The sequence below is a fragment of the Ochotona curzoniae genome, unplaced genomic scaffold, assembly GCF_017591425.1.
Source record: "Ochotona curzoniae isolate NIBS_2020 unplaced genomic scaffold, NIBS_Ocur_1.0 contig_3520, whole genome shotgun sequence".
In the NCBI taxonomy this organism is placed as follows: Eukaryota; Metazoa; Chordata; class Mammalia; order Lagomorpha; family Ochotonidae; genus Ochotona; species Ochotona curzoniae.
The window spans coordinates 17,007,835-17,027,829 of record NW_024465894.1 but is presented as its reverse complement, the minus strand read 5'-3'; the positions used below and the strand labels follow the sequence as shown (position 1 = coordinate 17,027,829).

The window sequence follows — 19,995 nt, the reverse complement described above, 5'->3', positions numbered from 1 at the left end:
TCAAGGTTCACAGGACCCAACAAAGATGAGGTAGGGAAAAACGTAGACAGAGTTATTAATATGCAAAAGGAGGCAGGAAAATCACAGCACAGGGAAAACTCACAGGAGTGCAACAGCTCCCTTTGCAGCCTAACATCAGGAGCTGACACAGGCCCTTTCTGTAGGGGTCTGGGAGAAAAAGGAACTGTAGGTAATTCTGAAGAACTAAGAACAGTGATTGGGGACAACAACAGATATCCAGGAGCAAGAGAGAGATGAGCTTGTAGAAACAGGCTTTGACATTTGCATGAGCTCGGGGCTAGCACGGGAGGTCTGCCCAGTGGTAGTTTCTCTCCTTTTTCTTGAGCTGATAATGGGAGTTCCGCATAGGAACGGAAGGAATGGAAGTAATTGGGTTGTACCTTTTTCAGTCTAGTCCTCGTGTACATACAGGAATGCCAAGGAGACCCTCCCTACCTCGGGTGAGCAGAAGCCCTACAAGCATTTCCTACAGAGGAAATGTTTAGGATACCGGAAACTAAAGTCATATTTGGAAGAGTATTGTTCTCTGGGCTCCAATGGCATACAGCTGGCGTTCCAGAACATCTGTAATGTTTTCAATGAATCTAGGCCAAAGAGGACATGTACTCATTCAAGGCACTGTAAATACTGGCTCCTTCTCCAGTGACCAAAAGAAAAGTGGGGGCCCTTGACTATGCTTTAATGCTAACACGGTGCCCAGCAACTGCACTGACTTTAGACAACTCGCCTCTTTACAGGATGACTGACTCGGGGCCTGAGGTATAAACCAGCTCCAAGGTGGCAGCTGGCGGACCCCCACTTCCTCTTTCCAGAGGCGGAAACTTCGTTAAGCGCAGCACAAAGGAAGGCGGAGAGGGGGAAGCTGCATCCGGAGGCCTCGGGGCTTCGGGGCTTCCGGTCCTCCCCCAACCCAAAGCCCTGGGCTTCCGGGACGTGCGCGCGCCGCCGGGGCCGCGCACGCAGGGCGGGGCGTGCGGGGGCGCGCGCGTGCGCAGCGACGCGCGGAGGGAAGAGCCGAGTTGCGGTGCTGCTGCCAGGTCCGCGCTCGGTGCACGCTTTCCGTCTCGCTGCCCGCCCAGCGTCCGTCGCCGCCGCCATGGGAGTGCAGGTGGAGACCATCTCCCCCGGAGACGGTGAGTAGCCGCGTGGGCGGACCCGGCTGCCGCCGCCGCCGTGCGCATGCCGCTCACCGTGTCCGTCCGTCTTGTCTTTGCAGGACGCACCTTCCCGAAGCGCGGCCAGACCTGCGTGGTGCACTACACCGGTGAGTCGGGCGGGACCGCGGGGTGGGAAGCCCAGGCTGCACACCCCAGCCTGCGGGTGGCCGGCCGGCGCGGCCTGGGGGACCCGGGGTGTGGCGGCGGCGAGGCCCGCGTGGCCCGAGGCGGAGGCCTGGGCGGTGGCTGCGCCCCAGCTCGGGGCAGCCTCGGGCCTCCCGAACCTGGGACGGTCCGAGCCGGCGGGTGCTGAGCGCTGACCGCGGGCGAGGCTTTACCTCGCTGCCATTGTGCCCACTGCACAGATGAGGAAACTGAGGCTGGGGCGAGGCAGAGTCATTTGCCCAAGGTCACATGCGATGCCGGACTGGCAGAGCCCTGACCAGGGACCCCGGAGAAGGTTGTGTAGCCTTTCCGTGCTCCAGCTGCCCCTCACCTCGCACAACTCGGAAACTCGCGGTGAAAAGGTGATTGGCCCACTTCTCACGTCATTTCTTGGGCTCAGCCGGGTCTGGGAGGAAATAGACCGTTCTGGTTCTATTCCTTGGCCCACTTTGAGCCCATTTATAAATCCAATGCAAGCCTCAGTGGCAGTGGCGGTGCAAGCTCCTGGAAAGCTGTACCGCCCTTCTAGGAGCAGTGATCTTTGTCATGCCCATTTTAAAGACAGGGACCCTGGAGGCCCAGGGAGGGTAGGCCAGAGCCCAGCCAGGATTCAGGCATTGGAATCGGGTGTCTTAGGACCATCATTTTACTCCTTGCCCTTACAAGGTCCTCCTGGCCTGGAGAGGGGGGCAGAGGGGGCTGAGCTGGCGCAGACTCCATGGCTGTTGGGCCCGGGAGGAGGGAGCGATTGGTGTAGCACAGTTGTTGATATGAATAACCTTCCTCCCCCTCCTTTTCCCCCTCTCACCCCCTCCCTGCCTTCCTCTGGTCCTCCTCCTCTTTCCTCTGCTTTTTGCTTCCCCCTTCCGCCCTTTTTCCTCCTCTACCTCCTCCTGGGCGGTTCTGACCCAGCCGCCCAGGGATATGCTCTGTCCTTCTCTCTCAGATCCTGGGGAGGGGAGGGAGGTCTGCAAGGAAAGGACTTTAACTGGGAAGGGACAAAAGCCAGCTCACATCCCCCCTGCCTGTGCCCCTTTGTGTCTCTGGCCTCTCTCCATGGGTAGAAATGGGAGCGGGAGGTGGAAGGAGCGGAGGACTAGAACCTTAAAAAGGCTGCCACTGGAGGGGGGTCTCTGGCTGTGAAAGAAATTGCAAAGGGAGTTTGACATTTCAATAGCAAAGCACCTGAGCCTGGGCGGTTGATCTAGTGGAGGGAACACTTGATTCTGATGAGATGGATGAGGCCAGTTGCTGCAGAAGTGGGGTGAGTGGGCAGTTCATTCCAGTCCCCCACGGGGACTCCGGGTGAGGAGGTATCTGCTGCCCCCCCCTCAGTTGGTAAGTGGCCTCACGAGAACCCCAGGGTGCTCAGTGATGTTGGTGCCCCTGACCCTTGCTTCACCTGTGTTCTGATGTGACTGGCCAGGCCCAACAGCAGCTGGGTGGCAGGTCCCCGGTTCACGGTGCCTGACCCTGGGCAGGTGTCCCGTCCAACGTGTCTGGGGTGTCTGCCTAAGGGAACAGATGGCTGTGGGACTATGAACCCCATTAGGCTCCCAGTGCCTCTTCAAGTCTGTGTCTGCCTCGCGGTGGCACCCACCCACATGTTCCCAGAGCAGCAGCAGGGCCTGGCTGCCTGAGCACAAAAAGCTTGCTTACTCGCTCGCTCTCTTTTTAATTTCATTTTGATAAGCTCTACAAAGACGCCTTAGTGAGAAACCGGCTGTCTCCTGTTCACAGAGGGGACGGTCCTGGAGCCGCTGGACGGGCAGGCGCCTTTGTTCCCCTGTGGGTGTGTGTGGGCGGGGGGAGGGGGATAGGTGCTGTGAGATCTCATCTGTAGCAGTAAAAGCCTTTTAAGTCACCGGGAACAGAATCATCTGCAGGGAACGGGAGCAGAAGGATGGTTATCATTAAGAGGCGGGAGTGGGAGGGACAGAGATGTCTTCAAAAGCAGGAAGCCCAGGGAGGGAGAAGGAAGTCCATGGTGGCCCTCGGGCTCCTCTGCTCTGCCTGGCTGCCTCAGGTGTGTGTTCCTGTTGCTACACACGGTGAAAGTTGCCTGCGTCCCCAGTCCAGGCTGTCCTCCACCATGCCAGGGTTGCCAGCACTGTTTCAGTGTTACCCTGTGGAGGTGTTAAGTGCCACTGGTGGCTGTGACCTCCAGCAGTGCATGGCATGGGAGTGAGCAAGGCCTCAGGGAGAGACCTGCCCCACCAGAGGTGCCTGAAGATGAGGTGGCACCAGCTAAGCATCTCCTAGGAGCATGGCCCTAGCAGGCCTTGCCATGGGAGTGTGTCCACCCAGGAAGTGCCCCAAGGATCTGAGGTTCCCACGGCCCCTCCCTGTCTCCAGAGCTGCGTCATCCTTGTGGTGGAGCATGCCCTGGCTCAGCTAGGTCTCAGTTCCTTTCAGATCAGCAGGCCACGTGTCTGCCACCGTGAGCACAGACTGAAGTGGATCGAAGTTCTTTTTTTATCCTCCTACAAGGTAGCCGGACGGCTTGTCCTTGGGATTGGGCTTCCAGCACCCCGAGTGCTCTGAATTCTGGCTGGGAAAAGCTGAGAGCTCCCAATCTCCAGGTCCAGAGCGCTGCTGAGCTTCTGGGTGGCTGTGGTCACTTTGCCTTGGCCTCTGTCCCCAAGTCCTTTGGCTGTGTCCTCTGCAGGATGTCTCTGGGCTGGTAAGGTGATGGATGGGGAGAGGAGCTGAGGTGGCTTCCCCTGGTGTGGGGAGTCTTAGACGGGTGGGGCAGGCTGCCACATGCCTGTCTGGGTTGCTCTCTGATGGAGCCCCTTTTCCTTCCCGTAGCGTTTGTTGAGTAGTAGCAATTACCAGGCACTAGAAACATGGCCAGTGAACTAGACAAACGTGAAGGGGCTTAGCTGAGCCTGTGCCACATCAGGTAGTACCCGTCTTGGGCATAAAGCAGAGTGCTGGAGGAGAATGGAGTTAGGTGCTTCTACTAAGGGTGGCTAGAAAAGGCTCTGGCGTTGACTCTTAAGGAGATTGCTCAGTGGCTTCTCGGGGAGCGTCTTGCAGGCTGAGGGGAGAGCTGGCACCTGCTCTGTGCTCTAGGGAATAGCAAGAAAGTGACAGTGGCTCAGAATAGGAGGGGACAGTGGTGCCTTGTTGGTTGGTAGAGGAAAGTTGGATTTTCCCAACTCGGGTTGAAGCTCAAGGTCTTAAGCTGGTATGGATTTTAACCCCCTCCTTTCTGGCCATTGTGTGTGGACTGTTGTGGCAAGGGTTGGGGTGCTCAGGACAAGAAGAGGGTTCCTGACTATACGCAAAAGAGGGGGGTGCATTCATGTTTGCCCAAGGACTTCACTGATCATCTTGTATGCGCAAGGCACTGTTCTGTGTGCTAAGAAATTACAAGTAGAGAGAACAGCCCCTGCTCTCAGCTGATAAATATGACTAATAAGCAGAAATGTGTGTTAGCTAGTAAGTGGTTAAGGAAGGGGCAGGAAAAGGTTGGCAATTTAAATAAGCCAGCAAAAGCCTCAAAGACAAAGTGACATTTGAGCAAAAGCACAAGAGGTAAGCAAATGAATAATCCATGTTACTGAGCAAGAGCAGTTTTGGTGGTGGGGACAGCAAGTTCAAAGGCCTTGGGGTGGCCACAGAACTTAAGAGTAACCAGGGGAGGCAATTTTAAAAGGCCTTGGCTACTTTTCTGAGTGAGGTGATAGGCCACGGCAGAATTCAAGCTGAGAAGTAGTGGGGTTGGAGACTTTCCATCTGGGTATCATGTGAAGTTCAGACTAAGAGAGGAAGGACTGAAGCAGGGAGACAAGGTCCAGAACTCAGGCCATGACCTCCACCCAACAAAACACCTGTTCCTGCCGTTGCCAGCCAGCTGCTGGAACAGTGTTCTTTCCCCCCTTGTCTCCCCTGTGACATATAGCGGGGGAGGGGGAAGGGTTACATTATGGCCAAAATAAAAGATGGAAGAACATGCCTACGATGCTGGGATCTTGGCTCTTCTCATCTGGGCCCTCCCTTTGAGAACATACATTGGGTACAAGAGCCTAAAGGCCTTTACCGACATTCAGGAGCGTGCCCATCCTGCAGATGGGAAATGAGCAGGCACCGGGTTAGGACTCTCGTTGCCTCTTTGGGTGGCCTGTCAGCTCTCTCACAGCTTTGATACCTGAGGGAGCTCACTGGGAACGGAAGTGGTTTCTCTCTCTCTCTGTTCTTAGTCTGGGGACAGTCAGTCAGGATCAGGCTCCCTGCTTGTTCTGGCGTCACTGAGGGCGGTGGATGGCAGAGCACGCACAAGGGAAGCATTGCCGGGGAAGCCCTCTTCCCTGTGTGGTCTCTCCTGTCACAGCTTGTCACAGTTACATCATGGGGAACCCACTGGAATGCAGCCACACAGGCCCATGGGGGCGGGGGTGCGGCATAAGGTTTGAGTTCATACCTTCTACTTGCCTACCTTTAAAATCTTTCTGCCCATTCGTGACTGGAACAAGTGGGTGATTGGTATGTTAATGATCAAAAGTGACGCGCTTCTCCAGATGTTTCAGACTCAAACATAAATCATTTGCAGTGTCTTGGATATATGACTCTGTCAGAGTTTCCCATCCTAGTTGTTGGGAAAATCTAACTTTGGTTTTTTAAAAAGTAGCGCAAGGAGTGTTGAGGTCATCCAAATACCAGCCTTTCCAGATTTTCGGATTGGTTTCTCTACACACACAGTGACCTCACTGGCATGGAGCTGTTCTTGAGCAGTGTCTTTTCCTGTTCCTGATGTGTCTCGACTCTTCACGCTCGTCTTGGACTGATGTGACCTGTGCACAGAAACTGCTGGCGGGAGCCGCTGCTGAGCTGAACACTGCCCAGTGGGCGTGCTGCTCTGGACCTCGCCTCCCTGGGCTCTGCGGGCCATGGCAGTCAGGAGTCTGGCAGAACTGTAAAGTAGGAGACGATTGAAGGAGCCTCTGGATCTAACAGGAGAAGGACAGGAAGCCAGCTAAACCTTTGTGGGAATGCACTATGGCTCCCTGCGCAGATCTGCCGGGCAAGCGCCATCTGTGGCTTCAGCTCTTCTCAGACTAACCTGTGTGCTGCCACCTGCGAAACAGCAAGAACCTTGGTTTTGTTGAAGTTGAAGCTTGGGGTGTTTTGTTATTTTATTGTCATTTTCATTGGAAAAGCAGATTGACAGCGAGGAGAAACAGAAAGATCTTCCCTCTAGTGGCTTACTCCCCAAGTAGCAGCAACAGTTGGAGCTGAGCTAATCCACAGCCAGGAGCCAGGCGCCTATTCTGGTTCTCCCACATAGGTGCAGGTCCAAGCACTCTGCTGCTTTCCCAGGCCACAAGCAGGGAGCTGGATGGGAAGTGGAGCAGCGGGGATACGCTGATGCTCTTGTGGGATCCCAACACTTGCAGAGGGAGGATTAACAGATTAACAAATTAAGCCATAGCACTGGGCCCGTTTTGTTTGATTTAGGTTTAGGTTATTGTTCTTTTAGTGTTTTTAAAACATTTATTTTTATTTAAGGGGCAGATGAACAGAGAGAGGACAGACAGGTGGAATGATCTTCCATCCACTGGTCCATTCTGCTGGGCTGGGCTGGGCTGAGGCCAGGAGCCAAGAGCTGCTTCTGGGTCTCCCATATGGGTGGAGGGGTTCTAAGGACTTGGACCGTCTTCTGCTGCTTTCCAGGTATATGAGCAGCAAGCTGGATGGGAAGCACACCAATTGGGACTTGTACCAGTGTGCATGTTGGGATGCCAGCACTGCACGCTTACATTTTGCCTTTTGTTTCCTATGAAGCACTGTCTTGAAGGTCCCGAGAATCAGGACAGCCACTGTGGGATTACCTGTGAGGTTCCTCTTACCATTTAGGAAATAAGGCCTAAATGTGGAACCCTCTTGTTTAAAAATCATGCAACTGAAACAAGTCCAGAAATGCTTGAGTACCAGTATTGCAAGTGCCAAGGGCTGAGCCCGGAGCCACAGGGACAGAGAACTGATTCCCAGTCTGTGACCTCGAGCTGCATGCAGTCCGGAGAGTCAGGAATTCATCCCTGAAATCAGGAAAGCAGAGCTAGAAGCAGGGCTTACAGTGCAGTGGGTTAAGCTGCCGCTTGCAATGCCTGTGGAGTGCTAGTTCAAGTCCCAGTTGGTCTACTTGCTGTTAATGGATCTGAGAAAGCAGTGGCAGATGGCCCAAGTGCTTGGGCTCGTGCACCCACGTGGAAGACTTGAATGGAGTTGGCCTGACGCAGCCCTGAGTGTCAGGGCTGTTTGGGGAGTGATGCAGTGGATGGTGGATCTCTGCCTCTCCCTTTATCTCTTGCTATGCCTTTGAAATTAGGAAGTATTATAAATATTTAAGATGAGGGTCTTCACCAGGAGGTTCTCAGTTGGGAGGTGTCGTGTCCTGTCAGAAATGAAATTGATCCCTGCTGCCAGTGGAAGGCAGCTCTGACCTCGCTGGCCTCCTCTGCAGCGCGTGCGTTCTCTAGGAAATGATGGCACTCGCGTGGCACGCAGTCACACGGTCAAGTGTTCCAGGTCCTGGCAGAAAGATCTCCAGAGTTAGAAGTGGAGCAGCTGCTGGGAATTGACCTGCAGCCTGCTTTCCCCAAGTAAGAGCGGGACTTGTCATCTGTTGCCAGGGTCGGTGGAGGAGCCAGAAGTGCACAGGATGTTCGCATGTGCTGCTGCTGACTTCCTGCTTTTATTGAGGCATCATGGGTAGCCAGTAAACAGCTCATGTACACATTTTCTCAGATTTTAGGGTCTTTTTGTCCCCCTGTGGAGCTCTTCTTATCTCCGCTCCTTACTGCTGCTTTCCTGTCCATGTAGATTAGTTTGTATTTTCTCAGGTTCTGTGCCGATGAAGTCATCTGGCGTGTGCTGTTGCCTAGCTTCTTGTCGCCCAATGTAATTTTGAGATTTGTTTACATCTGCCATGCATCCACACTTCATTTTTATTGTGGAATAATTTTCTGTGTGGATATAGCTTATTTAACCATTTGCCAGTTGGTGATTTGGGTTGGTTTCTTTGAAGATGTGTGAGTCTTGGTATCAGCATTGCCTGTGTCTTTTTGCAGACAAATCCGTAGCCACCCCACATTTTCTAGGACGGCTCCTGCATTGTCTCCTCCCCGCAGTGGGGCCTGAGCTTCAGCTCACTCACATCCTCCCCAGTGCCTGATGTGGTCCATCGTTAGCTTGACTCCTTCTAGTCCCCAGTGTTGGTTCTCCTGGCAGTTCCACTGGCATTTGCTGATGAGGGAGAATGTTGAGCGTTCTCCCATGCTGCCCTGCCTGCCCTCTCGCTGAGTGAAGGATCTGCTCAAATTCTTTATGCTTTGCAAAAGTTTCCTTCATCTGTGGCTTATCTTTTCCATCTATAAATGGTGTTTAAGCACAGAATTTTTTAGTATTGATGCAGTTCAGGTTATTTTGTGGATTTTTGACATAGTCACAAAGATTTCCCTGTTTTTCAGAAGTTTTTTGGTTTAGCATTTACATGGCCATGTGTGGCCCATTTTGAATCAGTATGTGGTTCTTAGAAGTTACTTGGGAGTAGTCTGGCCTTGTCTCCCCAAGTGACCACCATGTCCGGGGCTGCACTGATCTGAAGCCAGGAGCCAGGAACTTCTTCTAGGTCTCATGTGGGTGCAGGTCCCAAGGCTTTGGGCCTTCTTCAACCACTTTCCCAGTCCACAAGCAGGGAACTGGATGAGCAGTGGAGCTGCCAGGACTAGAACCTGTGCCCATATGGGATTCCAACATGTTCAAGGTAAGGACTTTAGCTGCTAGGCCACTGCGCCGGGCCCAAAATAAATTTTCAGAAAAAAAAAACCTGGATTGCTAGAATGTGTGCACTTAACGGGTGCTTGCTGACCATTCTAGGCCGGCCTCAGAGAACCCCGAGGATGGAAGGAAGATCATCGAAGAGCTCACCATGTTGCCTTCCATCTCAGGAGTTGCTCCCCTTTGTCATGGGTGCCCAGTGTGTCAAAAAACAATGTTCAAGGCCCAGTGTAGTAGCTTAGCAGCTAAAGTCCTTGCCTTGCATGCACCAGGATCCCTATGGGTGCCAGTTCTAATCCTGGCAGCTCCATTTCCCATCCAGCTCCCTGCTGCGGTCAGGGAAAGCAGTCGAGGAATGCCCAAAGCCTTGGAACCCTGCATCCATGTGGGAGACCCGGAAGAGTCTCCTGGCTCCTGACTTCAGATTGGCTCAGCTCCGGCCATTGCAACCACTTGGGGAGTAAGGATGAAAGATCTTCCTCTGTAATGTTGAGCTCGTTTATCTGGGTTATTATCCTGCTTTTGGTGCCAGCCAGCTAATTCCCACTTCAGATAATCATCCTGCTTTCCCTCTTCCTGTGTCTCTTTCTTCCTCTGCTGACTTCTCACTGCTACCTACAAGGTAGGTTACGCTCCTTGTTAGGAAAGCTTCCTTTGCAGCATAGGCTTGTCCCATGGCATCCACTGAATCCTGTGCTATCCTGAAACTGTTGGGCTTCAGGGAAGTGCCTTACTGAGGCCTAAGGCCCCTAGGCGCCACCACCACCCAGTGTAGATTCCCTGTATAGATTGCTCCTTCTGAGGAAGTAGATGGGATTGATATTGTGTGAAGACTCCCAGGCTTGGCACCGGGTGGTATCCCCACCTCCAGGCTGGCTCCCACTCAGGACGGAGGCTGTGTCCCACTCAGGTGGCTGAACCAGGCAGAGCAGCACTGATGGGTGACACCTACAGTTGCCTGGCACAGTGTTGGATCAGGAATAAAAGGAAGGGGTCAGCATTCTCTCTCAGTGCCTTTCATTGCAATCCTATGATCCTGCGTGGGTTGAGGCTGGGTTCAGAATTGGCAAGAAGCAGGTATGTGTGGTTTTTTCTGTTGCTGGGTTTTTGTGTTTTTTGTTTTTGTTTTTTTTTTTTTGTAGACACATTGTTTTGTTTTTTACTGTATGTTTTAGCCTGTTAGAATGTTAAGACATAAATCGTGTGTAATTGTGTTCTTTCAAAGATTTATTTAGGTACAGATAATGCCACCGCCTGTGGTGCTGGCATCTCTTGAGTGCCAGTTCATGTTGCAGCTGCTCTGCTTCCAATCCAGCTTCCTGCTGATGGCCTGGGAAAGCAGCTGAACATGGTCTAAGTGCTTGGGCCACTGCCACCCACGTGGCACACCTGCTCTTGACTTCTGGCCTCGGCTGTTGTGACCATATGGGGAGCCAGAACTCCATCCATGGATGACCGGATTCCAAGCACTTGGGTCATCATTTGCAACCCTCACAGGTGCATCAGGTTTGGAAGCAAGAGTAGCTGCGACTTAAAATCATTACTCTAATGGGGATGCTGGTATCACAAGCAGTAGCGTGGCACACCACACCCAGTGCCATCCCTGAGCATTAAAGAGCAGTTTTAGATTCCCAACAGCACTGAGAGAAAGTAGATTTCCCGTGTGTCCCCTGACCCTTTGTGCATGTGGCCTCTCCCATTAACCACATCCCGTAGTAGCATGAAGCACACGTTAAATGCATGACCATCTACTCTCCCAGCCCTGAAGCTGACCTTGAGGTTGGACAGTCATGTACTTCATGACCTTGAACACCACTGTTTTTACTGCCCTAAAAACCCTTTCTGCTCCCTGTAGGCATATGTGCTGCCAGAGCACTTGTTTTGCATGGTAGCTGAAAATGGCTTGGGTGCTGAACTTCATTCCTCCCTCCTGGTGACCACTGATATTTTTTAAATTATTTATTTGAAAGGCAGAGTAACAGAGAGAGCTTCCATCTGCTCGTCTCCTCCCCAGATAGCTACAACAGTCAGAGCTGGATGAGGCCAATGTCAGGAAACTGAACTCCATCCTGGTCTCCCGCATGGGTAGCAGGGCCCAAGTATATCTTCCTCTCCCTTCCCAGGTACATCAGCAGGGAGCAGATGGGAAGTAGAATGGCCTGTTCCGAAGTAGGTGGACCGATACGAGATGCCAGCATTAGAAGCAGTGGCTTGGGGCACTAAGACAGTGCTGGTGCCACCACTGATCTTTTTGTCACTCCATGGGTTTTGGTTTTGAAGCAAGGTTTCCTCATCTCAGGATGGAACTGGAGCTGCTACAGGGCATTGGCTTGACCACCTCAGGGTCACACGGTGGCTGCTGTGACTGCAAGCATGCTTCATGACATCCAGCTGGAAGGCAGGACAGGGGCCTTTGTCCTGAGTGCCTCTTTTATCGGAAAGGGAGGACTTCCTGGAAGACTCCAGGAAACTTCGCAATGGGTGAAGTAGTGCCTAAACTGAGTAGATCTTAGTGCCCAGATGGGTTCCTATCACCAGTTCACACTGATCCTGGCAAAGGGAAGACTTTGATTGATTCTGGTTCATTTCCTGACCCAGGTTGTTAGCTGCCCCAGGAGAGCTGAGTGATGTTCCCCTAGAAGTGGATGGGCAATCAAGACAACAGCGTAGTTCTAGGGCTCCTCTGGACTGGGGTTCTCTGGCTTTTGCAGATGGTTCAGGACTCAGCGCTAGGGCTGCCCTCACGTGTCACTCTCCTCCTACGATATTTCCTCACCTGCTGCCTTGCCCGTCAGATCCGGGGGGAACTCCGGGCTCCAGCCCAAGGTCTGCTCTAAAGAGTACGGACCAGAAAGAGGATCTTCCGGGTTTTCAATATATTTTTGTGGTTCAAAGTCCCTCTTAGGCTAATTAAAGCCTTCTGCTAGAGCCAGGCCCGACTCCTTGCCATCTTTGGGCAGCATGCACAGCCCAGGAGTTGGTTTCCTCGTGGTGGTTACAAGGAGCAGTCTCATGAGGCTGTGTGGAAAAGCTGCTGGCTCGGCCCAGGAGAGGATTGTTCTGAGGATTGGGGCTGTTCATTGTCTGCCATCACCCTCCATACGCCTGACCAGGGTCAAGGAGGTATGTGGGGACTGTGGCCAGGGAGACCTGTTCTCTCCCAGCTTTTCCTGCACTCTGCAGGCTCAGCTGTCTGTCCTGTCTTTCAGCTAGTCTAATTGTTTTGTGATAAAGGAATGGGCTCCACATATCCTTGCTCCCCACTTCCGGATCATGATCTGGGTTCTGCCCTGCCTGGGAGCAGGGCCAGGCCCTTTCTCCTTGTCTCCTCAGCTCCTAACTCCAGGCTCTGGGTTCCGGTCAGCATTGGTGCCTGTTTGTCCAGGACATCCGTCTCCCACCTGCTTTCTTGGGACAGCAGCACTGCCGCCACTCCCCCACCCTCATTTCCTATTTTGTTGAAGTCTGCGGGGTCTGGTGGCTGTGATAACGCTCTCGGTTCCTCTCTGCTTCTGGGTGGAGACTGTGTCATGATTTCCCTCCTCCCCTAAACACACAGATGGCCCCACAACACAGAGCTGTTTTGATGCGCCTTCAGTTTGTGTCTGTCGTGTCTACAGCTGGCTGGCCCAGCCTCTCTTCCATCGGGCTCTCCATTTTCCCAGAGGATGAGAACACCTTAAGATTTCTCTGCCTGAGGGGCCCAACCTTGGGTGGTAAGACCCTCAGCTGCAGCCCTCCCTGGGACTGAGTGGCTCTCCTGTCCTGTGGGGAGCAGCAGCATGGACAGGCTCATTCTAGAACCCAGAGGAGAAGGCTGAGGCTGGCTGGCTGGTGGAAGGGTGTGTCCCAGCAGGACAGAGGCGGGGCAGTGGGTCAGGCATCACATCCCAGGGAGTGCCGCTTCTTGCTGTTTCAGCCTAGGGCAAGCTGGAAGGCTGCAGTTCTTAATCAAGGAAGAAACCCACAGAGACTGCCTGCCCGTGCTGCTCCACTCACTGCTTGGCAGGGTGGGCAAATGGCATCCACAGTGCTCCTTAGGTGCCTGGAACGTCCCCCCTGGCACAGTGCAGGCTGGGAGGGGAGCGCCGCCGGAGCAGCTGCTGCTGCTCTTTAAGCTGCCCAGTCTATGCCTTCCTCCTCATTACTCATGTTACATCTGCCCTTTTTCACAGGGATGCTTGAAGATGGAAAGAAATTCGATTCCTCCCGGGACAGAAACAAGCCCTTTAAGTTTATGCTGGGGAAGCAGGAGGTGATCCGAGGCTGGGAAGAAGGGGTTGCCCAGGTATGGTCTTGGTGTGTTTCCTAGGATCTGCTTTTTAAATTACTTTTGAACATTTAAAAAGTGATTCCAGAAAATCAGAAAAGGTATAATTAAGACAGATTCTCATCCTGTTCCCTCTGCCTATCATGCTGGCAGGTAATGCCTGTTGGTAGTGTTGTTTGTACTGTGGTGGTTCTTTAAGCCTACCTACAGACACACAGTCCTGTTTTTCCTCTGTAAATACACACTATACACATCCTTCCATTTTGACACCTCCTGTCCCAGCACAGAAGAATGGGCCTGGATTTGGCCAGTGCCCTTCTGATGGGCATCTGGATCATGTTCCACATTCTGCTGCAGTGTTAGGGGACAGGGACTCACTTGTATGACTTTATTTTCCCTGCATGCAGGTGTTGCCATAGGCTGAATTCGGTGCGCACCGTGCTTTGAAGGTGCTTGTCAAGTCAGGACAAGAAGGGACCATCTCCCCCCCTCAGCCCCTCCTGGTAGGCTTTTGGCCTAAGAGCAGTTTTAGTGAGAAATGACAGCTTGGGATCACCTTGGTTTGCTTCATACTGTCCACATTGTGTCAGGCCATATGGGAGAGGTCATCTTTGGGACAAAGTCATTTTGTTTGTCTTGAGTGTTTCCTCACCTCCTTCCTTTCTAGTTGCAGGAGCAGCTGTTGTGCTGCCAACCCTAGAGAATTCCCAGGAGAAGGAGACAACAGGGGTCCCTAGGCAGCCCAGCTAAGTCACACGCTGTCCTTCCTTGGCTCCACCAGGAAGGGGAGATTTTGGCCTGAGACCCAGGGGGCTTTTTGGGGTCCTTAGCTTGTGGGTTGCCAAGGGTATTGCTCGCCCGCCCGCCTGCCACAGAAAATTGGGAATTTAGCAAGATGAAAGATTTTTGTCTCTGTTTCCCAGAATACTCAAAGTCCTACTTACTCTACAAATGTCATGGAGTTTCATCCAAATAAACCTCTAGGCTTTCAGGAGCCTTCCTGGGCACCTGGGTTTCTGCTCCTGTAGGGCAGACTGGCAGTGCAAGGCAGGGGACCGTGTGGTTTACATCCCCTGGGACACCTGCCCAGCTTTTTTTGCCTCGTCTCATCCCTCACACCAGCCGTTGTCCATGCCACAGTCTTTCTGCGACTGTTCTAACACTGAACAATAATGTGTTGTGTGGGTTGAGTGCTGGGTCCTAGACCTCTGGGGTCCTAGAGCCAATCCTGTGGGTACCAAGGGACAATGGCTGTGTTTCTTAAGGAGAGGTCTGGGGCAGCAGACCATTCTAGTCTGCTAGAGTGTCAGCAGACTCACTGAGACCTGGGTGGGAAGGTGGGAGGGCCTGACGTGTCATGGAGGGATCTGAGGAGCATTTAACTTCCCTTGGTCTCTTGGAGTACAGTGCAGCAGCATGGCATCTGCCAGCCTGCTGCAATTGCTGCGGTGGCTGTGGCTGCGCAGGTAAGCGGCTCTGCTTCTCAGCCAGGACACCCAGCTGAGGCTTTGTTCCTTGTTCTCTTCACAGATGAGTGTGGGTCAGAGGGCCAAACTGACCATCTCCCCAGATTATGCCTACGGTGCCACCGGGCACCCGGGCATCATCCCACCTCATGCCACTCTCGTCTTTGACGTGGAGCTTCTAAAACTGGAATGACAGGAATGGCCTCCTCCCCTAGTTCCCTGTTCTTGGGTAAGGAAACTTGATGCTGAAGAGCTGTAACCTTCTAGGCTTTCTCCACATTGGATGAGTTGCAGGACTTTCTTCTTCCCATGCACTCCTTGCTCTATGAGCATCTCATCAGAGTTTATCCATATGAACACTGAATCCACCAGTGGGTCATGGGGAGGAAGGGGTGGTCCCCTGGAGATGGCAGCAGCGTGTCTGCCTCTACACAGCCCAGACAAGGAGTTGGGGGCCAGGGGCTGAGACAGTAGTGGCATGTTTGCATGTACACAGCTTAGAGTGTTGGGGGTCAGAGGTCATGGAAACAGGCCCAAGTGTTAGTGTCAGCATTTTAGTTCTTGGGAAATAGGACTGCACGGCCCTGTATTTCCTGAAGCTAGTAAGAGAGTACCTCTGACAGGCACATGCTATCCTTCTGTGGCGGCTCTCCCATCCACACGGTTCATGGTCACTGCCCATCAGATAGCACAGAGCTGCTGCTATTTTGGTCCACTTGTCTCCGGGAGTGAGCCCAGAACACCCATGGCAAGCAGGATGGCTTACCAGTCATAGGAGTGGCAAGGTGAGGTCAGAGGATGCTGTTGGGTCATAGAGCCCAAGTCAGTTTTCCTGTGTCATGGGGGAAGAAACTGAGGCCCAGGGAGAAAAACTTACTCAATGTCACATGCAGGCACTGGAGAGCTAGGAAACTTGACCCATTTCCTGGCTGCTTGTTCTTCCCTCATTTCTTAGGAAAGCAAACCTTATGTCCTGGTGACACGTGGCCCTTTGTGTCAGTCGTTGAAGCACAGATGTAATATCGTCATCCTTGTTCAGGCGGGCCAGTCTTTATCTCTCTCCCTCCTGCCCTTGGCACTAGGGGCTAGAGACTGGCTGAGGGAGAATATGTTTTGCAGCAAGCAGCTGTTGGCCTGACAATGTCAGAGCTGCCAGTGACTTTGTCCTGTCCCGGCTATCTTTAGTGACAGCTTTTTGTTAGCTTTAAAGAAGTGGGTTGTTTGAACTTGGGAAGGGGATGGAGGAGACTGTCTCAGGGTTGGCAGGGCTTGGGAATAGGTTTTCTGTGAGCCTGTGGGATGGAGACAGGAAAGATGAAGGCTGCTTCTCCCATTGACCTGGCCTTCCTACCCACTGTCAAAGGGCTGACAGACACCGAGGCAGGGCTGTGGTTCTTAGCACACTTGAGAGTCACCAGCATAGCTTTTAAAAATCAGTCACTGTTGGGGGGCAGGGTGGATACAGTCACTAGGATGTTTCAAAACTCCCTGGTGACTCCTGGCTGTTGGAAACCCTGTGATTCCAGGAAACTTCAGGCATGGGTGACCTCCTCAGATGGACCTCTCCTGAGGCTTAAAACAAGAAAAAGCAAATTCTCTGGCCAATGTATCTGACTGGTCAGCCAGATCGAGGTCTGTTTGTATGGCAGCTAGCATTAGGTCTGTCCTGCCAAGAATACTGACTTGCTGCAACTCGCTCATGTTTTGTCCCTAACAGATCTGCCATGAAGGGGTCTGGTGCTCCAGGCACGTGCACACGAATCCATCGGAGCTTTTCCTGCGGTTCCACTAAGCCCTCTGTACAAACAGCAGCCCGACTGAATGTGTTCTGTCCCTCGGCTTTGCTTCTCACACCCCTACTTCCTCTCCCCTGCCTCTTTGTATGTGTGGTCACCTAAAGTGTACACCATAAACCTCAAGTGGCTCGTTTTATTTTGTTCTCATTTTAGGGTAAAGATTGTTTCCGTTTTGGGTCTAGGTTTCCAATGGAGAAGTGGTCAGGTATCAACAGCACAGTGGTAGGTCAACTTCAGTGCAGGAGTTGGTGTTGGGTGACAGGGTTTGCAAGAGTCTTTATTTTTATTTTTTGGTTGGGATTTGTATCTATTATGTATTAGGCAGCCTTGCTGCAGCACTGCCGGGGGCTGAATGAGTCTCCCACGTGAGACACGTCCTCGGGTTAGATTAACATGCTGCCCAAACTGGAGTGGGGACAGGGGAGCCTTCGCCTGCACAGCCCCTGCCCAGCCTCCTGAAGCTACTCTGCCTTTGCCACCTGACCGCGTCCCTGCAATGCTGGACACTACAGGTACCTGTCCCTGGCCAGCAGGGACCTCTGAAGCCTTCTGTGCGACCTGGCTGACTTTTTTTTCCCCTAACATCCTGTGGTTTTTCTAGTGGATTTTCAGAACTTTTATAATCTGCAAAATATCCAAACTCCAGCACTTGCTAAATTTTAATAAACTTCAGTTGAAAGTTTAAATTGAAGGTGCTGTTTATAGCCCATCACCCAGCGAAAGCCCGGTCATCACAATACATCCTTGAGTGTTCTGAGAAAGTGATGCTGGTCATCGCAGCTTCAGCATCTCCCGGAGTTTGATGCTTGCCTCTCTGCTGATCTCAGCATTCCCAGCTCTCACCCCCATCTGCTGTCCTGTGTAGTGATGTGGTGAGAAACTTGCAGCACCCCTTCCCTCTGGCACTACATGTGAGTTTCCAGTTTTATTATTGCAATAAAGTGCTTTATGCTGGCTTTTCTCAGCTCTGTGTTGTAGTGATTTCCTTCCAACCCTACTGCTGCCATTTGGTGCAGAGGACTGAGTTAGGCTGTTGAGCAGTGGGGATGCAGGGTTCAAGACAGTGACCTATGGAAGAACTATAGTAGTGAATAGCTTTCCTCAATGGCCACTCTGGGATGAGAAAGGGGCACCGTCGAAGCAGGAAGTCGCTGTGCAATGAGAGGAGCACCCGTCAAGGTGCAGGTTTAATTTAGTGTTGCTTCCTGACTCCTGGAGTGCAGAGGCCTGCTGGATGCATTCCCCAGTGCTATGCTAGCTTCCTTGCTGAGTGTGGCAGTGAAGTGTTACCACGCCCTTGTGTCACAGAGCTAGCATCCTTTGTCACGTTTCGGAGATAGCTGGCATCACTGCACACACACACGCCCAGGCATATCAGTGAGCAAGTGCTTGTTCACACTACTACAAACAGTTGGGCGTCATCATCCGGGAGACCCCATTATGCTCTTCCTTAGTCTCTACTGCACCCCACCCCCACTGAGGCAACAGTTGTTGCCATTTTTCCCACCATAGATTATGCCTGCCTTTTCTAGAGGTTAACTTAACTAACATTCTGCACCCTGGCCTTCTTGCACTTGGTGTTGTGCCTTCACCCAGACACAGGAAAGCTGTTCATTTTCACGGAACTTCAAGTTCAATAAATGCTCTGGATCAGGACAGTGATGGGCAGGGTCCTGGCCCTCCAAGGTGTCCCCATTTTAGTCCCTGGGGCCTGCTACAGAAGGAGGGCCCTGGGAAGAGATCACCCTGGATTGTGGGTAGACCCATTGTAATCACAAGGACTCCTGCCAGAATCCAACAGGGAGACGTGAGGGTGAGCAATCTTCAAGTTTGATTTTTATTGGAAAGGCAGATTTACAAAGAGAAGTGAACAGATATTCTATCTGCAAGTTCATTCCCCAAATGGCCACAATGGTTGATCCAAAGCCAGGAGCCTCTCCTATATGTGTGCAGGGTCCCAAGGCTTTGGGCTGTCCTCAGCCGCTTTCCCAGGCCACAAGCAGGGAGCTGGATGGAAAGGGGCCACCGGGATTAGAACTGGTGCCCATATGGGATACTGGCACTTTCAAGGTGAGAATTTAGCCACTAGCCATTGCACTAGGCTCTCTGTTTTGTTTTGACCTTTGTTTGTTTGCTTGTTTTAGATTTATTTACTTTACTGGAAAGTCAGATTTACAGAAAGATCTTCCAGCCACTGGTTCACTCCCCAAGTGACCATAGCTGGAGCTGAGCCAATCTGATCCAAAGCCAGCACCCTCCTCTGGGATCCCATGTGGGTGCAGGGTTCCAAGGCTTTGGACGATCCTGACTACTTTCCCAGGCCACAAGCAGGGGGCTGGATGGGAAGTGGGGCACCTGGGACATGGACTAATGCCCAAGTAGGATCCTGGCATGTGCAAGGTGAGCACTGCGCTGGGCCCCACTTTTACTTTCAGTGTCTAAGGGTTACCTCATAAAGTTTGTGGCTGTAAGGGCAGGCATTTTAGCACAACAATTGACAACTTGGGATACCCACACCCTAAGCTGTAGTTAACTCAAGTCCTGGTTCCTGCAGTAATCAGCTTCTTGGTAATATACACCCTGGGGGAGCAGCAAATGAAGCTCAAGTGCTTTGGTCCCTGTTAGCTGGATGTTAGACAGCTGTTAGACAGCTCTAGGCTCATGACTTTGGCCTGGCCCTAGCTGTTTGGGGCATTTGGCACAGGGGTGAACCAGTAGGTGGGACAATTTTGTTTTTCAAATAAAGTGAAGCCTACTCTGTTGGCCCTGTGCAGCTAATGCAGGAGCATCTTTTGAGCCCTTGCTGAAGTGGGTGGTGACAGAAGGTGTCCCTGCTGCGAATCTGTGAGTAAGTAGCCTCTGAGTTTAGCCTTGGCCTTGTAGGAGTGCTATGTGAGAGCCAGCCTCCCTGAATGCATGTAACCAGAACTTGACCATGTCATCAGGAAGCCAGGGATTCTTGTTTGAACTTCAGAGCATGGAGGGGAGCTAATTGGATTAGAATTAAAATGCAACCAGTCATTAGCACTCCCTGGCTTCCGCCCAAAGCATGTGATAAATTCGTCCAAGTGCCAGGAGTTGCAGGCATGCACTGGGCAGATGGATTTGTGCCCCCAGCAGCCAAACAGCTGCCAGCTTTGTAGAATGGAAAGGAATAGATGCCAAGGGGGTACAGACATGACATTGGGGTACTGCCCAATTGCATCTGCATGCTGGGCACCAGGGTTGCTTTTTCAGGGAGCAGATTCGAGGAATTTTGTGACTGTGAAGTGCTAAAGTGGATCTTCATGATCTTTTCATGGTCTAAGAAGCTAGTGTTAAGTCAGACTGAAGAT

At 52.3% G+C, this 19,995-nt stretch overlaps 1 protein-coding gene across 1 annotated transcript; it reads left to right on the top strand.

The window, feature by feature from the left end:
- The first annotated feature begins 1,015 nt into the window (after nucleotides 1–1,015).
- Nucleotides 1,016–17,624, top strand: FKBP1A (FKBP prolyl isomerase 1A). The gene is made up of 5 exons (XM_040981701.1): nucleotides 1,016–1,154; nucleotides 1,238–1,285; nucleotides 13,304–13,416; nucleotides 14,929–15,093; nucleotides 16,582–17,624. Exons 1-4 carry the CDS (start codon nucleotides 1,118–1,120, stop codon nucleotides 15,055–15,057), a joined length of 327 nt encoding a protein of 108 aa, XP_040837635.1. The 5' UTR covers nucleotides 1,016–1,117; the 3' UTR covers nucleotides 15,058–15,093; nucleotides 16,582–17,624.
- Nucleotides 17,625–19,995: the final 2,371 nt, after the last annotated feature.